Source organism: Eulemur rufifrons, chromosome 20 (assembly GCF_041146395.1).
Source record: "Eulemur rufifrons isolate Redbay chromosome 20, OSU_ERuf_1, whole genome shotgun sequence".
Lineage (NCBI taxonomy): Eukaryota > Metazoa > Chordata > Mammalia > Primates > Lemuridae > Eulemur > Eulemur rufifrons.
This window is the reverse complement of record NC_091002.1, coordinates 21,710,714-21,731,714: the sequence shown is the minus strand read 5'-3', so window position 1 is coordinate 21,731,714 and position 21,001 is coordinate 21,710,714. Positions and strand designations below refer to the sequence as shown.

General features: G+C 43.8%; 1 protein-coding gene across 1 annotated transcript; it reads right to left on the bottom strand.

Moving 5' to 3' along the window:
- Positions 1 to 2,317: 2,317 nt before the first annotated feature.
- Positions 2,318 to 15,718, bottom strand: DSN1 (DSN1 component of MIS12 kinetochore complex). Its single transcript, XM_069496076.1, has 10 exons — positions 15,617 to 15,718; positions 13,565 to 13,613; positions 10,593 to 10,666; positions 9,877 to 9,949; positions 8,136 to 8,223; positions 6,821 to 6,880; positions 6,338 to 6,412; positions 4,443 to 4,575; positions 3,374 to 3,461; positions 2,318 to 2,492 (listed from the first exon to the last, which is right to left on the bottom strand). Exons 2-10 carry the CDS (start codon positions 13,596 to 13,598, stop codon positions 2,389 to 2,391), a joined length of 729 nt encoding a protein of 242 aa, XP_069352177.1. The 5' UTR covers positions 13,599 to 13,613; positions 15,617 to 15,718; the 3' UTR covers positions 2,318 to 2,388.
- Positions 15,719 to 21,001: the final 5,283 nt, after the last annotated feature.

Genomic DNA, 21,001 nt, shown 5'->3' with positions numbered 1-21,001 from the left:
TTTTTTTTTTTATACCTCAAGATCATTAAGAGTTAGGTTTTTATTTTATTTATTTATTTAATTTTATTTTTTTGAGACAGAGTCTCACTCTGTTGCCCAGGCTAGAGTGCCGTGGCGTCAGCCTAGCTCACAGCAACCTCAAACTCCTGGGCTCAAGCAATCCTACTGCCTCAGGCTCCTGAGTAGCTGGGACTACAGGCATGTGCACCATGCCCGGCTAAATTTTTATATATATATTTTTTTAGTAGAGACAGGGTCTCAGTCTTGCTCAGGCTGGTCTCGAACTCCTAAGCTCAAATGATCCGCCCACCTCGGCCTCCCAGAGTGCGAGGATTACAGGCATGAGCCACCACGCCTGGCCAAGAGTTAGGTTTTTAACACATAGATTACAAGCCTGTGTTCCAGCAGCCATGAGCAACAGACAGTCCCACCCTATTCATTCACTGCCAGCACCTGGCACAAGCTGTCATTTCTCACTTAGACTCCTGCATCAGCCTAACCAGTCTCTCACATCCACATCTTGCTTGCTTCTATCTGTTCCCCACACAGCAACTAAAGAGATCTTTTAAAAATAAATTTCTGATCCTCTGTCTTAAACCTTCTTTTAAAGCTAATGACTTTCAGTTATCCTTGTCTCAGGCCACTCTTCCACTGGTGCCCAGCACTCCTGCTTTATTAGGGTTTTTTTTTTTTTGTTTTTGTTTTTTAGTGTCCCAGAATGCTCCACTCTCCCTCTCCTCAAGCCTTTCAAAATTACTGCTCTTTTTGCCTGAAATACTTGTCCCATTGAACTCCTTCATTAAGTCAGCGAAAATGTCTCTTCTGCAGTTTTCTCTTTTTGTTCCTTGTGTCCCCAGTAGACTGTGAGCATCATGAGAGATCCCTTATCTAATTTTTTTTTTTTTTTCTTTTTAGAGACAGGGTCTCACTACGTGGCCCAAGTTAGTCTCAAATTCCTGGCCTCAAGTGATCCTTCTACTTCAGCTTCCCAAAGTGCTAGGATTACAGGTGTGAGCACCATGCCCAATGTCCATGTCTGTTTTTGCCCTTTGCTTTCTCTCCAGTTCCTAGAACTGTGCCTGGCATATAGCAGGGACTCAGTAAATATATAATGGAATAAAGAATGCATGGAAGTCAAAGCAAGGAGATACTAATTCTCACTTTTTTTTTTTTTAATTGAGACAGTGTCTTGCTGTTGCCCAGGCTAGAGTGTGGTGGTATCATCAGAGCTCACGACAACCTCAAACTCCTGGGCTTGAGATCCTCCTGCTTCAGCCTCCCAAATAACTGGGACTACAGGCACAAGCCACCATGCCCGGTTAATTTTTCTACTTTTTTTTTTTTTGGTAGAATCAGGGTCTCATTTTGCTCAGGTTGGTCTCAAACTCCTGGCCTCAAGCAATCCTCCCACCTCAGCCTCCCGAAGCACTAGGATTACAGGTGTGAGCCACTGCGCATGGACTATCAATTTCCATTAACTGGCGCTTTAAGGCTTAAGATTAAGACTGGGTGTTTAAATGAAATGGGTGTTGTCCCATTAGTGGGATCAGAAAATAAAAATCATTAACAATATATAAGTTGGTGTTTTATTGGTAATTAATGCTGAGGCATATCTCAACATTACTGTTCATTTCAGCAGCTTGGCAAAGAATCCTATTTTCTGCTAACCCCTCCCTGACTTTTTAAATTTTTGTATGTGCTCAAAACATACACAAAGATAAGGGAAAGCTTTTAATTATATTCAATTTTATAATGTAGATTATAAACAAATACAAAGAACAACTAAACGTAGTACATAGCCCCTTCTTGCTATGAATCCAGGATTTAGGAAGTAACTCAATATTACAACTAAAGCTGACTATACACAACAGGAAATAGAGAATGAGTGGTATTTCCTTCAAATTGGACACCTTGTGAAGTGATGTATGTATCCCAACAATGCTCAAAACTCTTCTATCTAAAATAGTCTGCAGAGCCACACTAGAAAATTAGTCTCACTCCTTTACATGCAGAACCCAACTTGGCTTCTAAAATGTTTCATTAGACTTGGTTCTAATGCCTTTGGGTTGTTTCAAAACCTGAAAAATATCTTCAAAGGATAAAGATTTCTGACCATGAAAGATATTTAAAAGAAGGAGCCACTGGTTTTGAAGGTCATTTCAAAAAAGAAATTTCAAGCATTTTGTACATTTCTGGAAAAGGCATCTACACAATGTTCTTTTGGATGCATAAATTCCATCACTTTTAGGAAAAAGTCAAAGTACTCTACAGTCAGCAAGTTATCTTCAAAGGCAAAAGGGCAGAAATCTCCACACAGTCAGCATGTGCTAGGGCACTCTTTCCATTCCTCTCCTTTTTAGCATCTTGTGGCAGAAAAGCTGCATAAGGTCACTGACAAGATCCAGATCCATGTGCGGTAGGCAGGTTCTGCAGGCGAAGCTTGAGCAGTTTTCGAGCTGGCGAAGGATCTAATTGTTGCACACTTCTCTTCCCTGCAGACAAAAGGGGCCAAAGTTAAATTTCTACTGAATTCACATAACATTTATTGAAAACTTAACGAGTGGACACTGTGCCAGACATTGAAGGGCATCACAATGACAAATAAGAGAGTCTCTGTCTTCAAGGAGATGGCAGTCTGATAAGAAAGCCAGCCACCACTACAACCGTAATACAATGTGATGAATAAGAAAATGAAGGTGTATAGCAAATAATTAGGGCTGGGAGGAGGTCAGGAAAAGCTATGGAAGAGTACTGTCAGTGTCACTTAGTGGATTCTTCGAAAATGAAGAGGCAAAAGGGAATGTGTGTTTTTTTTTTTTTTTGAGAGTGAGTCTCACTCTGTTGCCCAGGCTAGAGTGCCGTGGCATCAGCCTAGCTCACAGCAACCTCAAACTCCTGGGCTCAAGTGATCCTCTTGCCTCAGCCTCCCTAGTAGCTGGGACTTCAGGCGCACACTATCACGCCTGACTAATTTTTTCTATTTTTAGCAAAGTCAGGGTCTCACTCTTGCTGAGGCTGGTCTCAAACTTCTGAGCTCAAGTGATCTTCCCGCCTCAGCCTCCCAGGGTGCTAGGATTACAGGCATGAACCACTATGCCTGGCCAGGAATGGGTATTTTTTAAGTCATGGATTTACCAAAACAACAGTTCATGGGGATTTAATTCTTAGTCCACTGTGCTTCTCTGGAATTTACATCTAGAAATTTCCCATCAACTCTGAGTACTCACAACATATTACTTATTGTGGGGAGAAAAACAAATTACCTGATATAGGTCTTACTCTCTGGGACCATATGCTTTGAAAGGCAGTCTGTATCCCAGTGACTATCAAGTAAGACAGCCCAAGCTCTGGTCCCCTCAAGAGACAAACTTACCGAGCTGTAATGACACCTCCTGGAAGCACTGGGTACTTTCATCCATAAAGGCCTGCAGCTGCTTCACAGATCCTTGCAACTCATCCATCTGCAGACAAAAGACAGCTGTAAGCTTCAAGGGTCCAAGGTTTCTCAGATGTTCCTCAAACCTATCAGGCAAGCTCCTACTCAGGAGCTTTGGGCTTGCTGTTCTTCCAACATGGAATGTTTATGCCAGACATTGTTTGCTCCTGTCTTCCCCAGGCTGCTCTCTGCCCCAGGAAGCTGACCCCTACAACCTCTACCAACAGGATGCCATGAATGTTTATGCCAGACATTCTGTTTGCTCCTGTCTTCCCCAGGCTGCTCTCTGCCCCAGGAAGCTGACCTCTATGACCTCTACCAACAGGATGCATGTCCTCTGGCTTCTTGTTGGGTATGGCCAAGAGGGAGCCCAAGTGGCAAGGAGATGAATGAGGTCAGGCTTGCTCCTGGAAGGGTCATCTTGAGTTAGCTATGTCCCTTAACTGAAAGTATGGCTCTCTCAAAGTGACCAACAATGTGACTTTCTTCCCCCAGGTGCCACGGTAAGTGCTCCTCCCTCCTCTTAGTGCTCTGCTGCCTCTAAGCCCCAGGTTACTTCACTAATCCTTGTGGTTCCCTCCCCCGCCAATATCCACACCTTCATACATAGCCTCTTTGAAAATAAACTCTTCTTGAATTACCCTATTTCAAATGCCATCTGCTTTCTGTTGATACCTGGATTGACACAATACTATTCCCCAAATGTCCTCATGGCTCATTTCCTTCAAGTCTCTGTTCAAATGGCATCTCGGAGGGGCCTTCAATAACCGCACTATATAAAATAGCAACCTGCCACCCTGTCTGTATTCTGTCCCCCTTTACTCTGCTTTATCAGCTCTTACCACTGTACAGTTACTTGTTTATTACTTTTTTAATTGTCTCTCCATGTTTCCCCAAGGTGGAGCTGAATATACTTATTACATACATTCTCCAGGTCTTTTAATTTCTAAGGATTATAAGGTAGCAAAGCTGGATAACTCAACCAAATAAACATGAGCCCACTTACCACCAACCCCATACAATCAAAAACTTTGTTCTGGTTCTGTAATATTTTCTGGTAGTCAGGCTTTGTATTAAGAACTTCACTTTGGGAAGATCCAAGATATGTCACAGGTTCCACTTTGGCTTCAGTAGAACCTCTAAAAACAAAACAAAACAAAACAAAACAGCTTTCGAGGAATTTTTTTTTTTTTTTTTCTTTTTTCCCCACTGAACTCTGAGGAATCAAGGAACTTTATAATTATTTTCTGGGAAAGATATCAAAGATTATCTTGGGAAAAAACCTGGCTGAATCAGTTTCTTCCAGCCTACCCTAGGTATTGGGTAGCTCTCTTATTAATAAGAAGTTCTCACTCTGGGAGGCCGAGGTGGGTGGATCGCTCGAGGTCAGGAGTTCGAGACCAGCCTGAGCAAGAGCGCGACCCCGTCTCTACTAAAAATAGAAAGACATTATATGGACAACTAAAAAAATCTATATATAGAAAAAATTAGCCGGGCATAGTGGCGCATGCCGGTAGTCCCAGCTACTCGGGAGGCTGAGGCAGTAGGATCGCTTAAGCCGAGGAGTCTGAGGTTGCTGTGAGCTAAGCTGACGCCACGGCACTCACTCTAGCCTGGGCAACAAAGTGAGACTCTGTCTCAACAAAAAAAAAAAAAAAAAAAGAAGTTCTCAACAATTGTCTAGTGTTAATGTTTTTATACCTCTGGATTCCAGGAAATGCTGGAAGCTTCAGGTCAGTTCACTCCACCTAACAGTAAGGTCCATACACAAGGACTATGCTTGGGGTAGAGTGAAGCCAAAGCTTGCTATTCTAAATTCAATGTCTATGATCATTTACCAAAAAAATGCTGGCTTACCTCAATTATCTAAAATAACTGAATAGGACTGAGAGTTCATGAAAACTGAGGATAACCCTTTACTAATAACAAATACTACAATTTACTGGGTGCTTAGTAGGTGCCAGATACTACTAGGCACTTTCCATTTAACTTCATTTAACATTCTCAATAACCCAATGAAGATAGGTAAATCCCATTTTCAAATGAGGAAACTCAGGCTCACAGAGATTAAGTGACTTGCCCAAGGACCTGAACAAAGTCTGTTTCCGGAAGCATTCCTCTTAACCTATAAGCTTTGCCATAAAAGTTTTTATTTTCAAACTGCCATCTTGCCCATTATCCATCTTCATAAAAAGAACAAGGGGTGAATAAAGTAACTGATAACCATCATGGCCAGTTTGGGGAAGTTTTTCGAACCATGTTCTTCAAAGCCCCTCTCTACTGAGAGGCCACTTTTGCAATTAGGGTTTTAGCTAACATTTTGTAGTTGGGTTTCTAGCTAAGATTCGGTTTAGAAAACAAGCTTAAAACCACTGGCTTAGATGTTCAACTAAATCAAACTCTAGCACTTTCCCACTTTCCTCTGCCTTTAAGACACAATCAAAGATCCTCTCTTCTTACACCCTCCTCTCCCACTCCCTTTCGTGTCTTTGTGTCTCTACAAAGGTCCTAGCCAGAGGCATCCCCCAAACCTGCAGCCCAGAAGCTATGTGGTCACTGAAGTCCCTTGACTATCGTTCCTGGCCCGGCCCTAGGTTGCCAGGTACAAGGCAGAGATGTGCCTGTCTCCCCCAGGATGTGAAATGGCAGCCAAGGACACAGAACAGAGACAATTCTGTTCTTGGACAGCAATTGGTGACACAAACTCTCCCCTCCTTCTCCCTCATGTTCCATTTATGGTCAGAGAGTACTATTAATAATATAGACTTCATAGAGGCTTGCTGAACTGATTGGCCTGTAAGATAGGATTCATCATTCAATTTGTGCTAACAGTAATGAAATAAACTCAAATAAAACTCCACAAGGTAATAAAACAGCTTATTTCCAATTCATAGATCTAACCTGGATAATATCTCTTCAGCCTCCTCCTGGTAGCGCAGCAAGAGCTGATCCCAAGTCTGACGTTCTAAAGAAAACCTACAGAATCAGGAAAAAAAAAAAATTCAGTTGTTTTTTTATCATCTCATTCTGAATCACTCAGGGCAACAACAAGTAAGTTAGGTGTATAATCTGGTTATAAAATGTGAGTTGAAAGGCCATAAAAGGAAAGCTTGACCCATTCAGAGAACATTAATTTAATCAAATCAAACCTGAGTTGTTAAAATCAAATTAACATCCTACTCCCCAGACTCCACTCTGTGAAACTGGCCATCAGTAGAGCCTGTAAAACTCTCACTATACAGCCTTCTAACTTCTGGTATGGATGTATTAGTACTGACTCTCTGAACCAATGCTTGCTATTCATTTTTCCCAGGTTTAGTTATTTTCCCCAGGTGGAGAATGAATTTAGATTTTCCAACAAAAGTTTGCTCATTTTTCACTTACTTTGTTATATATTCCTTCATCTCAGCCACTGATGCTGCCAGAGACAAATCTGATGCTTTTCTGGAAAACAGATAGGATTATGAGATTAACATGAATCTTTCAAGAAACACTTGATTGAATATAATGCCTTACATAATTTTAATGGCAATAAAACATTCGTAATTTTTATCTTTCACTTTTGCACTAGGTAATAGCATTCTAAAGTATCTCTTTATGTTCTATCTCTCATCAATTCCAATTCAAACCCTAGCCAGATTAACCTTTCTTAAAATATTCCTTTTAATTTTTTTGCTTGCTTAAAAACTCTGTGACTCTCTACTGCATACAGAAGAAAAGTCAAAACTCACTAATGTGGCACTTAAGGCTCTGTGTTTTCTGGTTCCACCCAGCTCACCAACTTTGATTCCTACTGTTACCCAATGGCTCGGCTCAGCTCAGCTGTGTAAGTAATTCTAATGGGAAAAAAACGCAGGCACTGAAAATGCCAAAATATTGCAGAGGTACTTGGTACTCTACCTGGCAAAGACAAATTAGTTATGCTACCATTTATTTTTTTCTACCAATGCCTGTGACACTCAGCCTCTACCACCTCTGGCTGAGATGCAGTAATCTATGTTTAAACATGCTACATTAAGAGATGCTATGTTAAGTTAAAATATTTTTCATTTCCTGACAAGCAATGTCAATCCTAAGAATCCATGGAAAAGCAGACTTTTTGAAGTCAAAACTTAAAAGTTCATGATGTAAGCCCAAGTGATATGATTTGTTACAGGGTAAGAATGGAGGTTGGAGATGTTAGCCTTGTCCCTGTAGAGAAACTACCAGTTTTGGGAGTAGGATTTTTAAATTCCTGCTAACGTTCTTGCTTGCCAAGAGCCAAAGAACAAAAGTTTCTCTCATTTTGCATGGCTAGCAAAGATCTGAAGAATGCTTTTCCCCTCATCTTTTCATGGCTGATTCCTTCTCACCATTCAGGTCTTGCAGGTCTCAGTCCAAAGGTCAAGGCACTAGAGGTCTTTTCTGAACACTCTAGCTAAAGCTGCTCATGCCCTCACTATCATATTTATTGACTTCCTAGATTATCACTATCTGTGAACTCATTATTTTCTACATATCTGTTTGACTGTTTCCTTCATTACAATGTATGACAAGAGGGACCTTCCTTGACTTACCTATCACTGTATTCCCAGTATCTAAAAAAGACTGGTACATAAGATGCTGGATAAATGTTTGTTGAGTGAATGAACAACTTTCTAGTTATAATCAAAAGTTTTAATTCAATTATAATTTAGGACAGCAGAGGAACTGCTCTTACCCATTGGAATCTTCAAAACATTTTTGTAGAGTTCCATCACTTTCCAGTCTGTCTGCAAAATGCTTCAATTCTTCAGAAAGAGAAGATGCTAAAGAAAACAAATTTATATGTTATAAAATGAAGAGAATATAAATTTTCATAATGAGCTGCTTACAAAGATATAACATACTGAAGGTAGCCTTATCTCTAAGGTCCCCTGTTACATTCTGGCCCTCCTACCCACCCAAAAAAGTGGTATAAGTTTACAGAAAGATTTTATTTTTTTTCTCTGGTAGGTATAGATAAAATGGAAGACAACTCCTCTTTGGCATTTATGATAAATAGTTATATAAATGACTAGTGAAAAAGCAGTTTAAAAGGTGTATCTGCACTGATATTTCATTCTTTTCAAGAGATTTGAATTGCTAGCACTGGAAGAGAAAACATTACAGAAGTCAGGCAAAAAGCCAGAATGTAATAAGAGGCAAATAAAAAATTATGGGCATGAGGTGAAAATAGGTCTCTGCTAGACTTGAAGAGTCCACTATTACATTCAGGTGAAGAATGCATAAGGGAAAGGTTATGTTAATTACTTATCAAGATAACTCTGGCATATTTACTTTAATTATGGTGATGGTGCAATTCTGCGATAAACAATTTTAACTGTCAAGTAAGCCTGAGGTCTTAATTTAAGTGGGTGACATTGAGGATTTCTGATCCTGGATGATTGCATATTTACACTATTAGGGAAATAGCTAGTTCCTAGAAAGTTGAAAATCAGTTTCTGGCAAAGAATATTTTTAACTTATATCAAAGACAAACAGCTAATTTCTTTACTATATAAAGAGGTCTTACAAATCAATATAAAGAAAAGCCAACATCCCAATTTTAAAAAATGAACAAAGATATGAATAGACAATACATAGAAAATAAAGTACAAATAGCTCTAAAAATATGATAAAATGCTTATCCTCTTCAAAAGAAAAAAGAACACAAATTAAAACTATAAAATATCTTCTATCACTTATAAAATAGTAAGAAAATCTAAAAATTTGATAAAACTGTGTTGGTGAGAACGTGAGAAAACAGGTACTTGCATATATTGCTGGTGAGAGAATAAAATGATACAACCTCTCTGGAAGGCAATCTCATGATTCCTATCATTTCATTTGAACAAGCTAATTCCAGTTCTAGGAATTTATCTAATTTTTACTTGCATATGAGCCAAAAAGCATGTGTAAAAAATGAATTCATTACACTACTCATTTTAACAGCAAAAGACTAAAAAATACCCCCAAAAGCCCATCAGTAAAGAACTGGTTAAATCAAATATGGTTCATTTATATAATGGAATATTATGTGGCTACCAAAATGTCAAGGCAGCTCTACATGTGTGACATGGAACATTCTGCAAGATAAATTGTTAGGTTAAAAAAAAAGACAAAGTATAGAACAGTACACAGAGTTACTCATACGATTTTAATGAATATTTGGAAAAGCAATAAATATCTCTGCAGGGATACACAAGAAACTGGCGGCTATAGCTGCCTCTGGAGAGAGGAGCTAAGACGAGGGATCTGAGTAGAAGGGAAGATTACTTCTCATTTTCATACCCTCTGAGCTTTATAAGCATAAATTCTTCCAATTAGGAATAAAAAGGGAGTTGGTTTTACAAGGGAACAGCTTCTGTAAATGGGGATCCTGCAAAGGAGCCTTTGGCTTTCTGGGGTCAGAGCTCACTCATCTATTCTTAGCAACTTACCTTTGGCTCGAAAACTTTCAACACTGAAGCCCTTAGAGTCTCTTAGGAAAGGTTCAAGTTTCTGAACAGAGAACTAAATAAAGAAAAGCATTTTCAGTACAACAACCAAAATTTTCCAGGCCAGTCCTAAATTCATGTAACTTTATGTTTAATAAATGTGAAACTAAATATGATTTAATTTTTACACCTAAGACTTTCCACATAAACAAATTAATAGATCAGGGGAAAAAAAAACCTTTGCTGCTCAGACTATGCATTTTGATTTTTAGCTAGGGGAAAAAATGATTATTATATTCACATAAATTACTTGCTTATCTAAACTGATATAAACACCAGTTAGCAATATAACACATGATACAACTTTAATAAAAAAACTACATAACACGGGTCATATATTGGTTTAGCATGTAGTCAGACGTCAAACATCCATAATAATTTAGATTTTTATCTCTCTACCCATTTCAAATTCCCATCATTTACTACATTGGGGAAATCTCTGTTAGTTGCTCAGTTAGCAGCAACAGCAGCAGTGGGATTGGTAGAAAGCCCCAGCCAAAGACAAATCAGCTGCTGGGATTAAATCTGGCTGTTAAATTAATCCCACCCAAAGAGAAACATCTTTTAATCCTTATAGGTTAATCATACAGTATTGATATCTCTTAGAGGTCACAATTACAGTTAAAAAAAAAAAAATTACCCAGTCCTTAGAATCTCACCTGGAAACTGGAAAGCAGGAGAGAGCCAAGCCGCTTGCTTTCTGCTAAATTGACACTGATGGACCTGCTGAGCTCTAACAAAATATTGTCAGATTTAAGGAACTGGATACTTACAGTTAGCAGAGTAACAAAACTGAAAAATTTCCTCCTTCTTAATGCAGTCCAACTTAAGGCAAGAAGCAGCCTTCTCTGATTAAAGTGAAAATTCTAATTTTTCCATCTAATTTTTTCAGGACCACTGAGGAATGAAGTTTTCCCATTTGTGCATCCAAACTTAAAAAAATCTATGGATAACATTAAAGTCTTGTTTTGTTAAACAAGGTAGATAAAAAATAAAGTAACTTCTTTTTTGATGATTCATATTCACTATTTTAAGAAAGGATCTGGGAACATTTGAGCATTTTTATAAGAGAGGCACTACAATGTGCTTTAAACACATTGTCTTAAGAGACCTCTTATAAACTCTATGAGTTCCATTTCACAATTGGGGAAACTGAAGCTCAGAGGGGAAATGACTTGTTTGAGGTCAGAGACTGGTGGAGCCAGAATTCAAACCCAAGTCTGTCACTAAGATCCATGCTTTTCCCACTGATACCACACTGTCTCTCTATAACGGCCTAATAATATTAGTAGCTAACATTTGTTGAACACTTGCTATATAAAAGCATCTTATTAAATGCTGTGTATACCTCATTAAACTTTGAGGCAAGTATCTTAATTCCATTTAAATTTTTTTTTTTGAGACAAAATCTCACTCTGTCACCTGGACTAGAGTGCAGTGGCATCATCATAGTTCACTGCAACCTCAAACTCCTGGGCTCAAGTGATCCTCCTGCCTCAGCCTCCCAAGTAGCTGGGACCATAGGCATACACCACTACACCTGGTTAATTTTTTAATTTCTTGTAGAGACGGGGTCTTGCTATGTTGCTCAAACTAGCTTAATTCCATTTTGGTGATACATGATGACACAGGTACAAAGGCTGTACAGTAACAGGTAACTAGCCCAAGGTCACACAGTGAATTATCAGACTGAATTTTATTTCACATAATTATTCCACCATATCCTCAGGCAACTGCAAGACGTAGATACTGTTTTTTCATTTATGCCCATTTAAAAACAATTATATGGCAAAGGAAGTTTGCTTTGAGAGCTACATATCTTTTTTGCCCTGCAGCTTCAGCTGGCTGTTTTCAAAGTTCTCTTGTCTCCTCTCTTGATTAATTATCACCACTGTTAGTCAAGAAAAACAGGATACTTTCTGCCTATAACCAAGGAAACCTGGCAGGTAGGTGGCCAGGAATAACCAGGCAATAACCAATCTTATTACATTGGTGATTTTTTTGTTATACAGAATTTTAAATCTAAATGCTCTGGCACAGAGCTGAGGGTAGGGCTAATCTTGGGGAAGCACTAATGTTTTCTCAGTACATCTAGGGAGTGAAACGGATGGGCATTATGGCAGCAATTTTCTGGTGTGCTGAGTGGCTGTTTTTACCCAGATTTCCTTCTACACATCAGACTACCAGGAAGTGAAGTAATACCTTAAAAGTAATCACAATAGCTTAACATTTGAGGGCTTACTATGTGCCAAGTACTATTATATGTCAACTCATTTAATCTGCACATAACCCTGTCAGATAGGTACTATTTCATCCCCAGTTTACTGATGAGGACCTTAGAGCAAAGAAGGTTAAGTAATCTGCTCAACAGCCCACGACTATTAAATAGTATGTTCTTCCTGAAATGTGCTAGACTTTCCACATTACATCCTGTACTTAGATGAGTATTTGCTGAGATACAGTTACTATTGTAAATTCACACAGAATAACACAAATCAAATTCAAATACAGCATCCCTAAAAACTAGGTTTTCACTCTAGATATTTCTACGTGCATCTTCCCTCTGAGGTATTTCCAGTTATAAAGGCTAAAATCAGATATCAACCCAAGCACCTTCTGTTCTACTTTAGGTAGGGTATGAGGCAGAAAGCCACAAGAAGAAATTTTTAATGTTTCTCATCCTAGCAGAGGTGAGTGAACAATTAGAAATCAGCATTTCTGTTTGTGGCAGCTAATCATATGATCTAAACAGCAATAATACTGAACACTTATTGGTGTTTGACAACAGTACTTATAAATGTAGAACATCCCCCACAAGGTTAAGTAGTGTTGTCTCCATTTTATAGATGAGGAAACTGAGGCTCAAAGAGGTGAAGTGATTTGCTCAAAGTCACATCTAGTCAACACCTTTCACAATCTAGTCTGAACCTACCTATTCCTGCTCTTTCCTGCCATTCCTATTCCCTGTACTGTTTTTTTATTTTTTAACAGATGGGGTCTCACTATATCATACTAACATACCTCAATGCCTTTTATCTGAGCTGGAACGTCACTCTTATGTAATAGCACCCCACCTGTGATGCCCTGGTGAATGGGAGGCAGTGACTTCCGCCGGTTCGTTTCTTTCATACTTGCTCTCCGCCAGGATTGCCTCCTGTCTTGATGATGTGCAGATTGTTCTTGAGCGGACAAATGAAGGGACCTTGACTGAAGTCCTTCCTGGTGGCTGGGATCACAGCTTCCCCCTTTTATAAGGCTAGAGTCAGGGTAAATTCTTTCCTTTGAAACACCTTGAGTCATCTCCAGGGAGGCAGATGATTTAGTAAACACTTCCACAGGGCCGAGACTTGATTCCACTTGATGATCATAAGCCTTAGACGTCACTGGTGGTTCTTCTAGTGTTTGTTACAAAAAAGTCAAGATACAAAATCAAACCCACCACAACTAAGTATCTGTGCAAAAAGGCGGAAAAAGAAAATGTATGCCCCAGATCATGGAAACATTGAGGAAGTATCTCAGCAAATACAAGAATATGCAATTCCAAATCCACCAGGAGCCAGGAAAGGATTTGAGTATGGCTCAGAAGCCTGAACCCAAGGCAAGAGGTACTGAAGTTCACTGCAATACTTACCTTCTGTGACCTCTGATCTAGTCACCGAAGTCATCCTGGGTGGGCAACTCTGAAAAAGGAAAATGAGGTGATCTGTTCTTCACATTTTAGCTCCACTCTTCGTGGAACAGCACTCAGCATAAGCCCTGTGCTTTCCAGCCTCTCTGAACTGCCCTCACCCACCTCGTCCATAGAGAATATCAACAGGGGTCAACACCTCCTATCCTGAATTTCTACAGAACTTATTGCTAGAAATACTCACATCTCCCATAACACACACCCTACCTTACTTTCCAATTATTTTGTGTTTAACTGGTCCCGAATTTGCTAATTCGGTTGATGACATTATGATCTACCTGATCTTCCAAACCAGAAAAACCTTATTATCCTTTACTTCTTTTTTTTTTTTTTTTTTTTTGAGACAGAGTGTCGCTCTGTTGCCCGGGCTAGAGTGAGTGCTGTGGCGTCAGCCTAGCTCACAGCAACCTCAAACTCCTGGGCTCAAGCAATCCTACTGCCTCAGCCTCCCGAGTAGCTGGGACTACAGGCATGTGCCACCATGCCCGGCTAATGTTTTCTATATATATTTTTAGTTGGCCAGATAATTTCTTTCTATTTTTAGTAGAGACGGGGTCTCGCTCTTGCTCAGGCTGGTCTCGAACTCCTGACCTCGAGTGATCCACCCGCCTCGGCCTCCCAGAGTGCTAGGATCACAGGTGTGAGCCACCACGCCTGGCCTTATCCTTTACTTCTTATTCTTAGCTCTCCAGCTCCAAAGTCCTATCCATTCTACCAGTAGTCTCTCTAAGTCTTTTCTCCATTCTCACTGTTACTAGTTCAGTTCTCAGTTTCTGCTCTCCCTTCCCACTATCAGTCTCTTCATTAGTTTTCCTACATCCAATTGCTCCTCTCCAATCCATTCTCTAGACAGCTGCAGAGGTTTTTAAAAAGTGTATTCAACACCTTTCACAAGCTAGTCCTAACCTACCTATTCCTGCTCTCTCCTGCCACTCCTATTCCCTGTATACTTTTTTATTTTGTAAGAGATGGGGTCTCACTGTATCACCTAGGCTGGTCTCAAACTCCTAGCCTCAAGTGTTGCCCTGGCCTCAGCCTCCGGAGTAGCTGGGGCTAGAGGTGCAAGCCACTGCACAAGTCTCCCTGTGCTATTTTTGAATCCTTGCAAACATCTGTCCTTCTACCTGTAAAATTTATTCATCCTTCCCAACCACTTCTCTTTGACAGAGTTGGTGGCTACACACTACACCCCTTAGTCTCCCTAGCACTGGCTATAAAATCTATTTACATGTCTGTCTCCCCAGCAAGACCGAATTAGTATTCCTAGTGTCTCTAAGGGACAACTGACTGGAAGAGGGCAGGGCCATGACAGAAGCATCTCTTTATCTTCCATGCTACCCCTCCTTCCCAGCAGAAATCTGTCTGTGGGGGTGCTTAGTAAAGAGAAATGAATATATTGGGAAAGACAATATGGAAAAGGTAACAATTAGGAGGGGTCACTCAAGGATCTCAATCCCCACAGTCCTTATGACTATCACACAGATCCAACTTGGATAATAACAGCAACAACTGTCATTTTTTACGAGCTTACTATGTGCCAGTAGCTGTACTACGCAAGCGCTTTACTTGTAGCATTATCCCACCTGATCCCTTCCACAGCTCCATAAACACTGTTAACTCCACTTTGTAGATACTTTGTAGAACTGAGGTTCAGAGGGGCAAAAAACCTGGCACAAGAGTCTTACACAGCCAGCCTGGGGGCAGAAGCGAAATTCGAACCCAGGCCTGTCACCCCCAACCCTCTGCACAGTCCTTAACCACTTTTCTGGAGTTTAGACAGCTGGCTTTGCAGACAGGCCCCTAACCGAGGGCGTGGGCCTCCCTCGGGTCTCAGTTCACCCGGGAGGAGGTCTCAGCGCCCCCCGTGCCCCACAGTGTCCGCTGTCAGGGGCACGGGGAGCGGCGAGTCAGGCTGGGCCGAGGGGTCCGACGCCAAAGAGGCTGGTGAAGGGGCGAGCAGGGCCATAACAGCGGAGAAGTCTGCAACTTTCTGACCTCAGAGCGACGCCTGTCCCGTCCCGGGCCTCGTCCCTGAAACACAGGCCACAGGTCACTCTCCGCGGCCCCAGTGGCCCCTCGCGCCCTGGGGCAGGTAGGGTGCGCCGTCCACCTCTACGCCGCTGCAGCCGCTTCGGAAACTCCCGCCAACCTAGGACGCATGCGCAGCCTCCGGCCTCTCGGGCGCGCACGCGCAGAACACCTCCCTCCGCAACACGCATGCGTACACTGGGTTCGCCGCTCCTGCTGGCTCCGCCTCCTCGTCCGCATCCTTCCCGGTCCCCACAGCCACGTCACTAGCTTCCCTGCTGTACTCGTCCGGGGACTCGCCACAGTATCGAGTCCTTTTGCGCCCGACGGGCCCCAAATCCCATCTAAGATGGGGAAACGGAGGCCCAGATTGATACTTGCTGAAGGAATACAGTGCATCAGAGGGCATCTGATACCCTGCCTAGTCGCTAGGCCATGGTCCCCCCTCCCTTTACCTTCTTAACTCCAAGAATGTGGACCGTCACTCCCCACAGAGTGAACTGGAGCTCTGAGCTGAGTTTGCCTCAGCCTATCGCACTTTTGCTTGAGGACTTTGTCTCCTGTGGGCCCTTCCATACACGGCGAAGTTCAAGAACTCTCCTTCACCCCCTTCTCAAACTTGCTTTGCTAAAACCATTCCCCCTGCCTGGAAAGAACTTCCCTGCTTTTCCTAGCAAAATTCTCCAATTTTAAGCCTCGGCTAACGAATCATCTCTTTCAGAGCTTAGTCTGTTGCCCCAGGCTGAAAACCAGATGTTCCTTCTGTGCTCCCAGGAAGTTGTGCCTGTTCCATTATTCCTTGCGGGCCTGGGAGGCTCCAGACAGCAGGCTGCTTCCTCAGCACCCAGCGTGGCGCCACCAAAATGTCCCCTTGGATTTGCACAGTCCTTACTTTCAGATCTGAAACCTCCAAGCGTTGAATTAAGAGCAGCCCACAAAGTCTGAAAGAGGAGTTGAGGAGAGGCAGCTGGAGCTGACTGTGGTCATCCTTCCATAGTAGTTGTGGTCCTTGGAAAAGTTTTCTGATGGAAGGCAGAAATCTGCCTTCCTGAAATTTCCGCCCTGTGGTTCTGCTCTGCTGGCTCCAACAGCCATCTGAAAATCAGAGATTTGCTCTTGGTTCCCTAAATTGCACTTTCTGGGGATCAGAGGTAACCCAGTTCCTTCTATGCTTGCCCTCCTCCTAAACTCCTAATTTGTCAATGTCCCAAGAACAGAACAGAATGTCCCCAGCTAGGGCTGGCCATCCTGGGACACACTGAGAATATTACTTCATGGAATCCAGACCTAATAAATCCTCTATGTACTTTCCCTGCTTTGAATTCTCCCATGGCTCCCTCCTGTCCACAGGATGTATAAAATTTTTTTCTTTAAAAGGCACTGTGTGATCTGATCCAGCCTCTTCTCTCAGTTCCCCAGTTCTGCTTTGCTCTCTTTCTACTAGGCTTTCACACGTGCTATTCCCTCTCCCTGCAACTACTTCCCCTGAGACTCCTGCCTACAATACATCACCACCCCCTTCACCTGGTCAGTATGCCTACCTTAGGTGTTAGTTCAGATGTCCTTTCCTCTGTGAAACAGTTCCTAATTCCTCTGGGCTCTCCGAATATCCTGGGCTGCTCCCTGCCATTGACATTTGATTTCCTATCTTCCAGGCCCATCTTATATATTTTTGTATCCTCAGTGCCTAGCACAGGCCTGGGTCTTAAGAGATCTATAAAAATAGCATGTGGTTGCCAGCTTCCAAGATGGCACCAATGATCCCTGCTTCTGGGTGTTCATGCCCTTGTGTGGTCCCCTCCCACTTTGAAGAGAGCTGGTCTATATAACCAGTAAGATATCACAGAAATTACACTGTGGGACTTCCAAGGCTAGCTGTAAAAGACATTGTGACTTCCACTCTGCCCTCTCATAGATCACTTGCTCTGGGGGAAGCTAGCCACCATGCTGTGAGGACACAGAAGCAGCCCTGTGGAGAGGTCCACATGGTAAGGAACTGAGGCCCCCTGCAGCCAGCACTGACTTGCCAGGCATGTGAATTAACCACCTTGTGAATGGATCTTCCAGCCCCAATCGGTCATTCAAATGACTGCAGCCTGAGTGACACCTGACTGCAACCTCCTGCGACCCCGAATCAGAACTACCCAGCTCCTAAATTCCTGACAGACAGCATCAGTGGGATATAATAAATGATTTCAGACAGTTAGTAACACTGCAAGAGATAATTAACACACATCTAAAAGTGTCTTTTTTTCCATGATACATTTTTTTAAGTCTTTTGTAGAAAAGTCCAATTCTATTTTTCTTTGTTTTGAATACACTGCATGTGTTTCTCAGTGGTCGTATCACACGTGGTGGGAGATGCTGAAATATCAGCTGTCTATAGCCAGAACATCTGGTAGCCCCTCCCAAGTGACTCCAAACCAGCCAGCTGGCTATGGCATTCCCAGGGCTCCCCCCTTCCCAGGCAACCATGGGTGGGATGGAGTCGGGTTTCAAATCTCCTGGGGGCCCAACCCATCCAGCTAGAGAAATCAGAGAGGAGGCCAAGTTCACAGCAACTGTTCATATGACATACTTTATTTCCAATCTACAACCATTAAAAACGCTTTGTAAGTTTACACTGTACAGTTATTCTCATGTCTGAAATAAGACACAGGGGCAGGGAGAGCTGGCGGATTGGACTGTAGTCATCCTAGCACCCAATCCATCCTGGGAAGGAGCCTTTTGAAGACAGAAGTGGGAAGGAGAAAACAGTGGACAAGAGAGGTGGACAGTTGGCCCAAGGATGCCCTTGGTCCCTTCCCTCCCGGTGGCCTTTCCCTGGGGGTCCCCCAGGGCCCACGACTGCAGGACCCTCACCAGGAAACCAGGCTGAGTGGGAAGGGGGCTTCACAGTATTGGCGGGGGGCTGGGGAGGGGTGCCGGGATGAGGAGGAAGGGCAGCTTCTGGCTCTCTTCCCAGCTGCTGGGGGTTGGAGCTGTTTTTTGGCACTGTCTCCAAGGTCTCCCTGGGGTTGGGAGGAGGGGGAGCTGGAGATTTAGGTTTCTTTCCATTTGAAGAGAGGCCTTCTGGCCTATGATGAGGTTCCCAAGGGATAAAAGGACATGGTCTTTTGCCTCCTACTTCCCCAGGACACCCACCCTCTGCCTGACTGGCACCACCCACATAGCCTTTTATAAAACCAAGACAAGTGGGAGAGGTGAGCAGGGCTGGAACCAAGCTAGGAGCAGGGAAAGGAAACGTGTATGCCTTCTCCAGGCCCTCCAACTCCTAGGAAGAGGAGAGACTATAGGGTGGGGGAGGGGGTTCCCAATCTCAGGAGTCCAGATGAGGTTGGTGTTTTCCACCTGTTCTTGGCCTGGGCCAGCCCCAGTCTCTCCCTGGGCTGCAGTAACTGCTAACCTAGATCGGCAGTTGGCAGACTCTTGTGCATGTCAGAATTATCTGGAAGGCTCCTTAAACCCAGCTTGCTGGACCCCACACCACAAGATCTAATTCAGTGGGTCTTGAGTGGGGCCAATAGTTTGCACTTCTATCAAGTTCCCAGGTGATGTTCCTGCTGCTGGGACACAATACAAGAACCACTGGCCTAGAATGGTGCCCCCAGTCACCTCATCCTTAGCAACGTGGTGCCTCTGAGCAGTGCTAAGGAGCTGGGCCACCAAGGGCAAGGCCTAACCTCAGAGGCACCATAATATCTGGGAAGCTGCCGGGAATGGTCTTGGGGTGAGCCCCCTGTGTGGAGAAGTAAGCTAAGGCACAGAGATCAGTGGCAGAGCTGAGAAAGGAGCCAGGATACCAGGGCCCAATGGAGAGAGGATGGGGCTGCAGGACCCCAAAACATCACAGGATCATAAAACCGGGAGGGCCGGAGAAGTTAAGAGATCTTGGGCCAGGTCTCCAGATCGCCAGCCGAGGTCTCTTTTCACGGGCATGGTTTGAGTGGCTTCAGAATGGTGTGTGACAAGGCAGCCAGGCCCTGCCTGCCTCAGCCCTTCAAGGATGTTTTGGAGAAAACAGAAGCTCCTTGCTTTGGGGCATGGTGTCTAGAGAACTGAAGGGCAGGAAGGGAGGGGAGCAGACAGATGGGACAGACAAGCCCAAGCGGGGGGTCTGAGGAGGGTGAGGGAGGAGTGGCAGGGCAGGCAGTGGGGAGGAGCCCCAAGCGTGGGTGTCCTCAGTCCCCTTTGCATCTTGCGTATGGGGATTTTGCAAATTGCAAACGCTGCTGGGTTGGGAGGGGTAAGGGGTAGAGCCAGGGCGAACTGTAGGTTCTACCAGGACAAGCTGTTCTCAGGGTGGTGAGGCCCAGGGGAGAATGGAGGGGATGGCTAGATATCAAACGGTCAGACAGAAGGACAGATGACCAGAGAGAGGGGAAGAAGAACCCAAGTCAGGTGGCACCCGCTTTACAACCGAGGCCACCCAGGACTGGGCAGGGTAAAGGAGGAATAAGGGGATTCAAGTCCCCACCCCCACCACACACCCACGGGAAGTGCCAAGGCTGCGGCTGGCAGGCTGTGGACAGAGGAGACGGTGTGGCTCAAGGACGGCACTGCGGGACGTCTTTCTGGACTAGGGGGTTGCTGGGGTGAGGCAAGCCCAGTGAGAAGAGGGGATGGCAGGGCTGGTGCTGCCTGATGCATTGGGGAAAGGGGCCCCTTTGGGTGTGAGAAAACACAAAATACATAAACACAGAACCCAGGACACCATCAGATTTGAGAGCAAATACTGGAGTTGGAGAATACCGACAAGAGCACCCCCCTGATAGAACGGGAATGTGTGCTGGAGGACAGGCTGGCGGGGGTGCTGAGGTTACAGGAAAATCCAGGGGAGGGAGGAGTGCTGGGGAGGACATCCTGGGAGGACTGAGGGCGGGATGGGACAGTAAGCTCAGGGCCAGAAGAGGAAAACCTGGCCAGGCGCCAGGGCCACCATCTGCTGGCAGGAACCAGCCAAGGAGAAGAGGAGGCAGGAGGGGAGGCTCTGGGAGTCGTTAGTAAAAGAGAGCATGGGTGGGCGGTAGGGAGCAAACACACTGAGCCCACAGAGAGGAAGGGGCTCAACCAAGATCGCAGAAAGGCAGGGCAATTCTCATTCGCCACTGAGGATGCAGCACCTGCTGGGAGTCAGGAAACCTGGGCTCTGATCCCCGCCCTGCCTCTGGTTTTCCGTGTGACCTTGGGTAAGACACTCCCTTCTCTGGGACTGATTACTCATCTAAGAAAATGAGGGGGCTGGACGCAGGACGAATACTGTACGGCTCTACATGCAGGAGGCACCTAGAATAGACCAAACTACAGAGACAAGAAGTCAAGTAGAGGTTACCAGGGGCTGGGGGAGGGGGG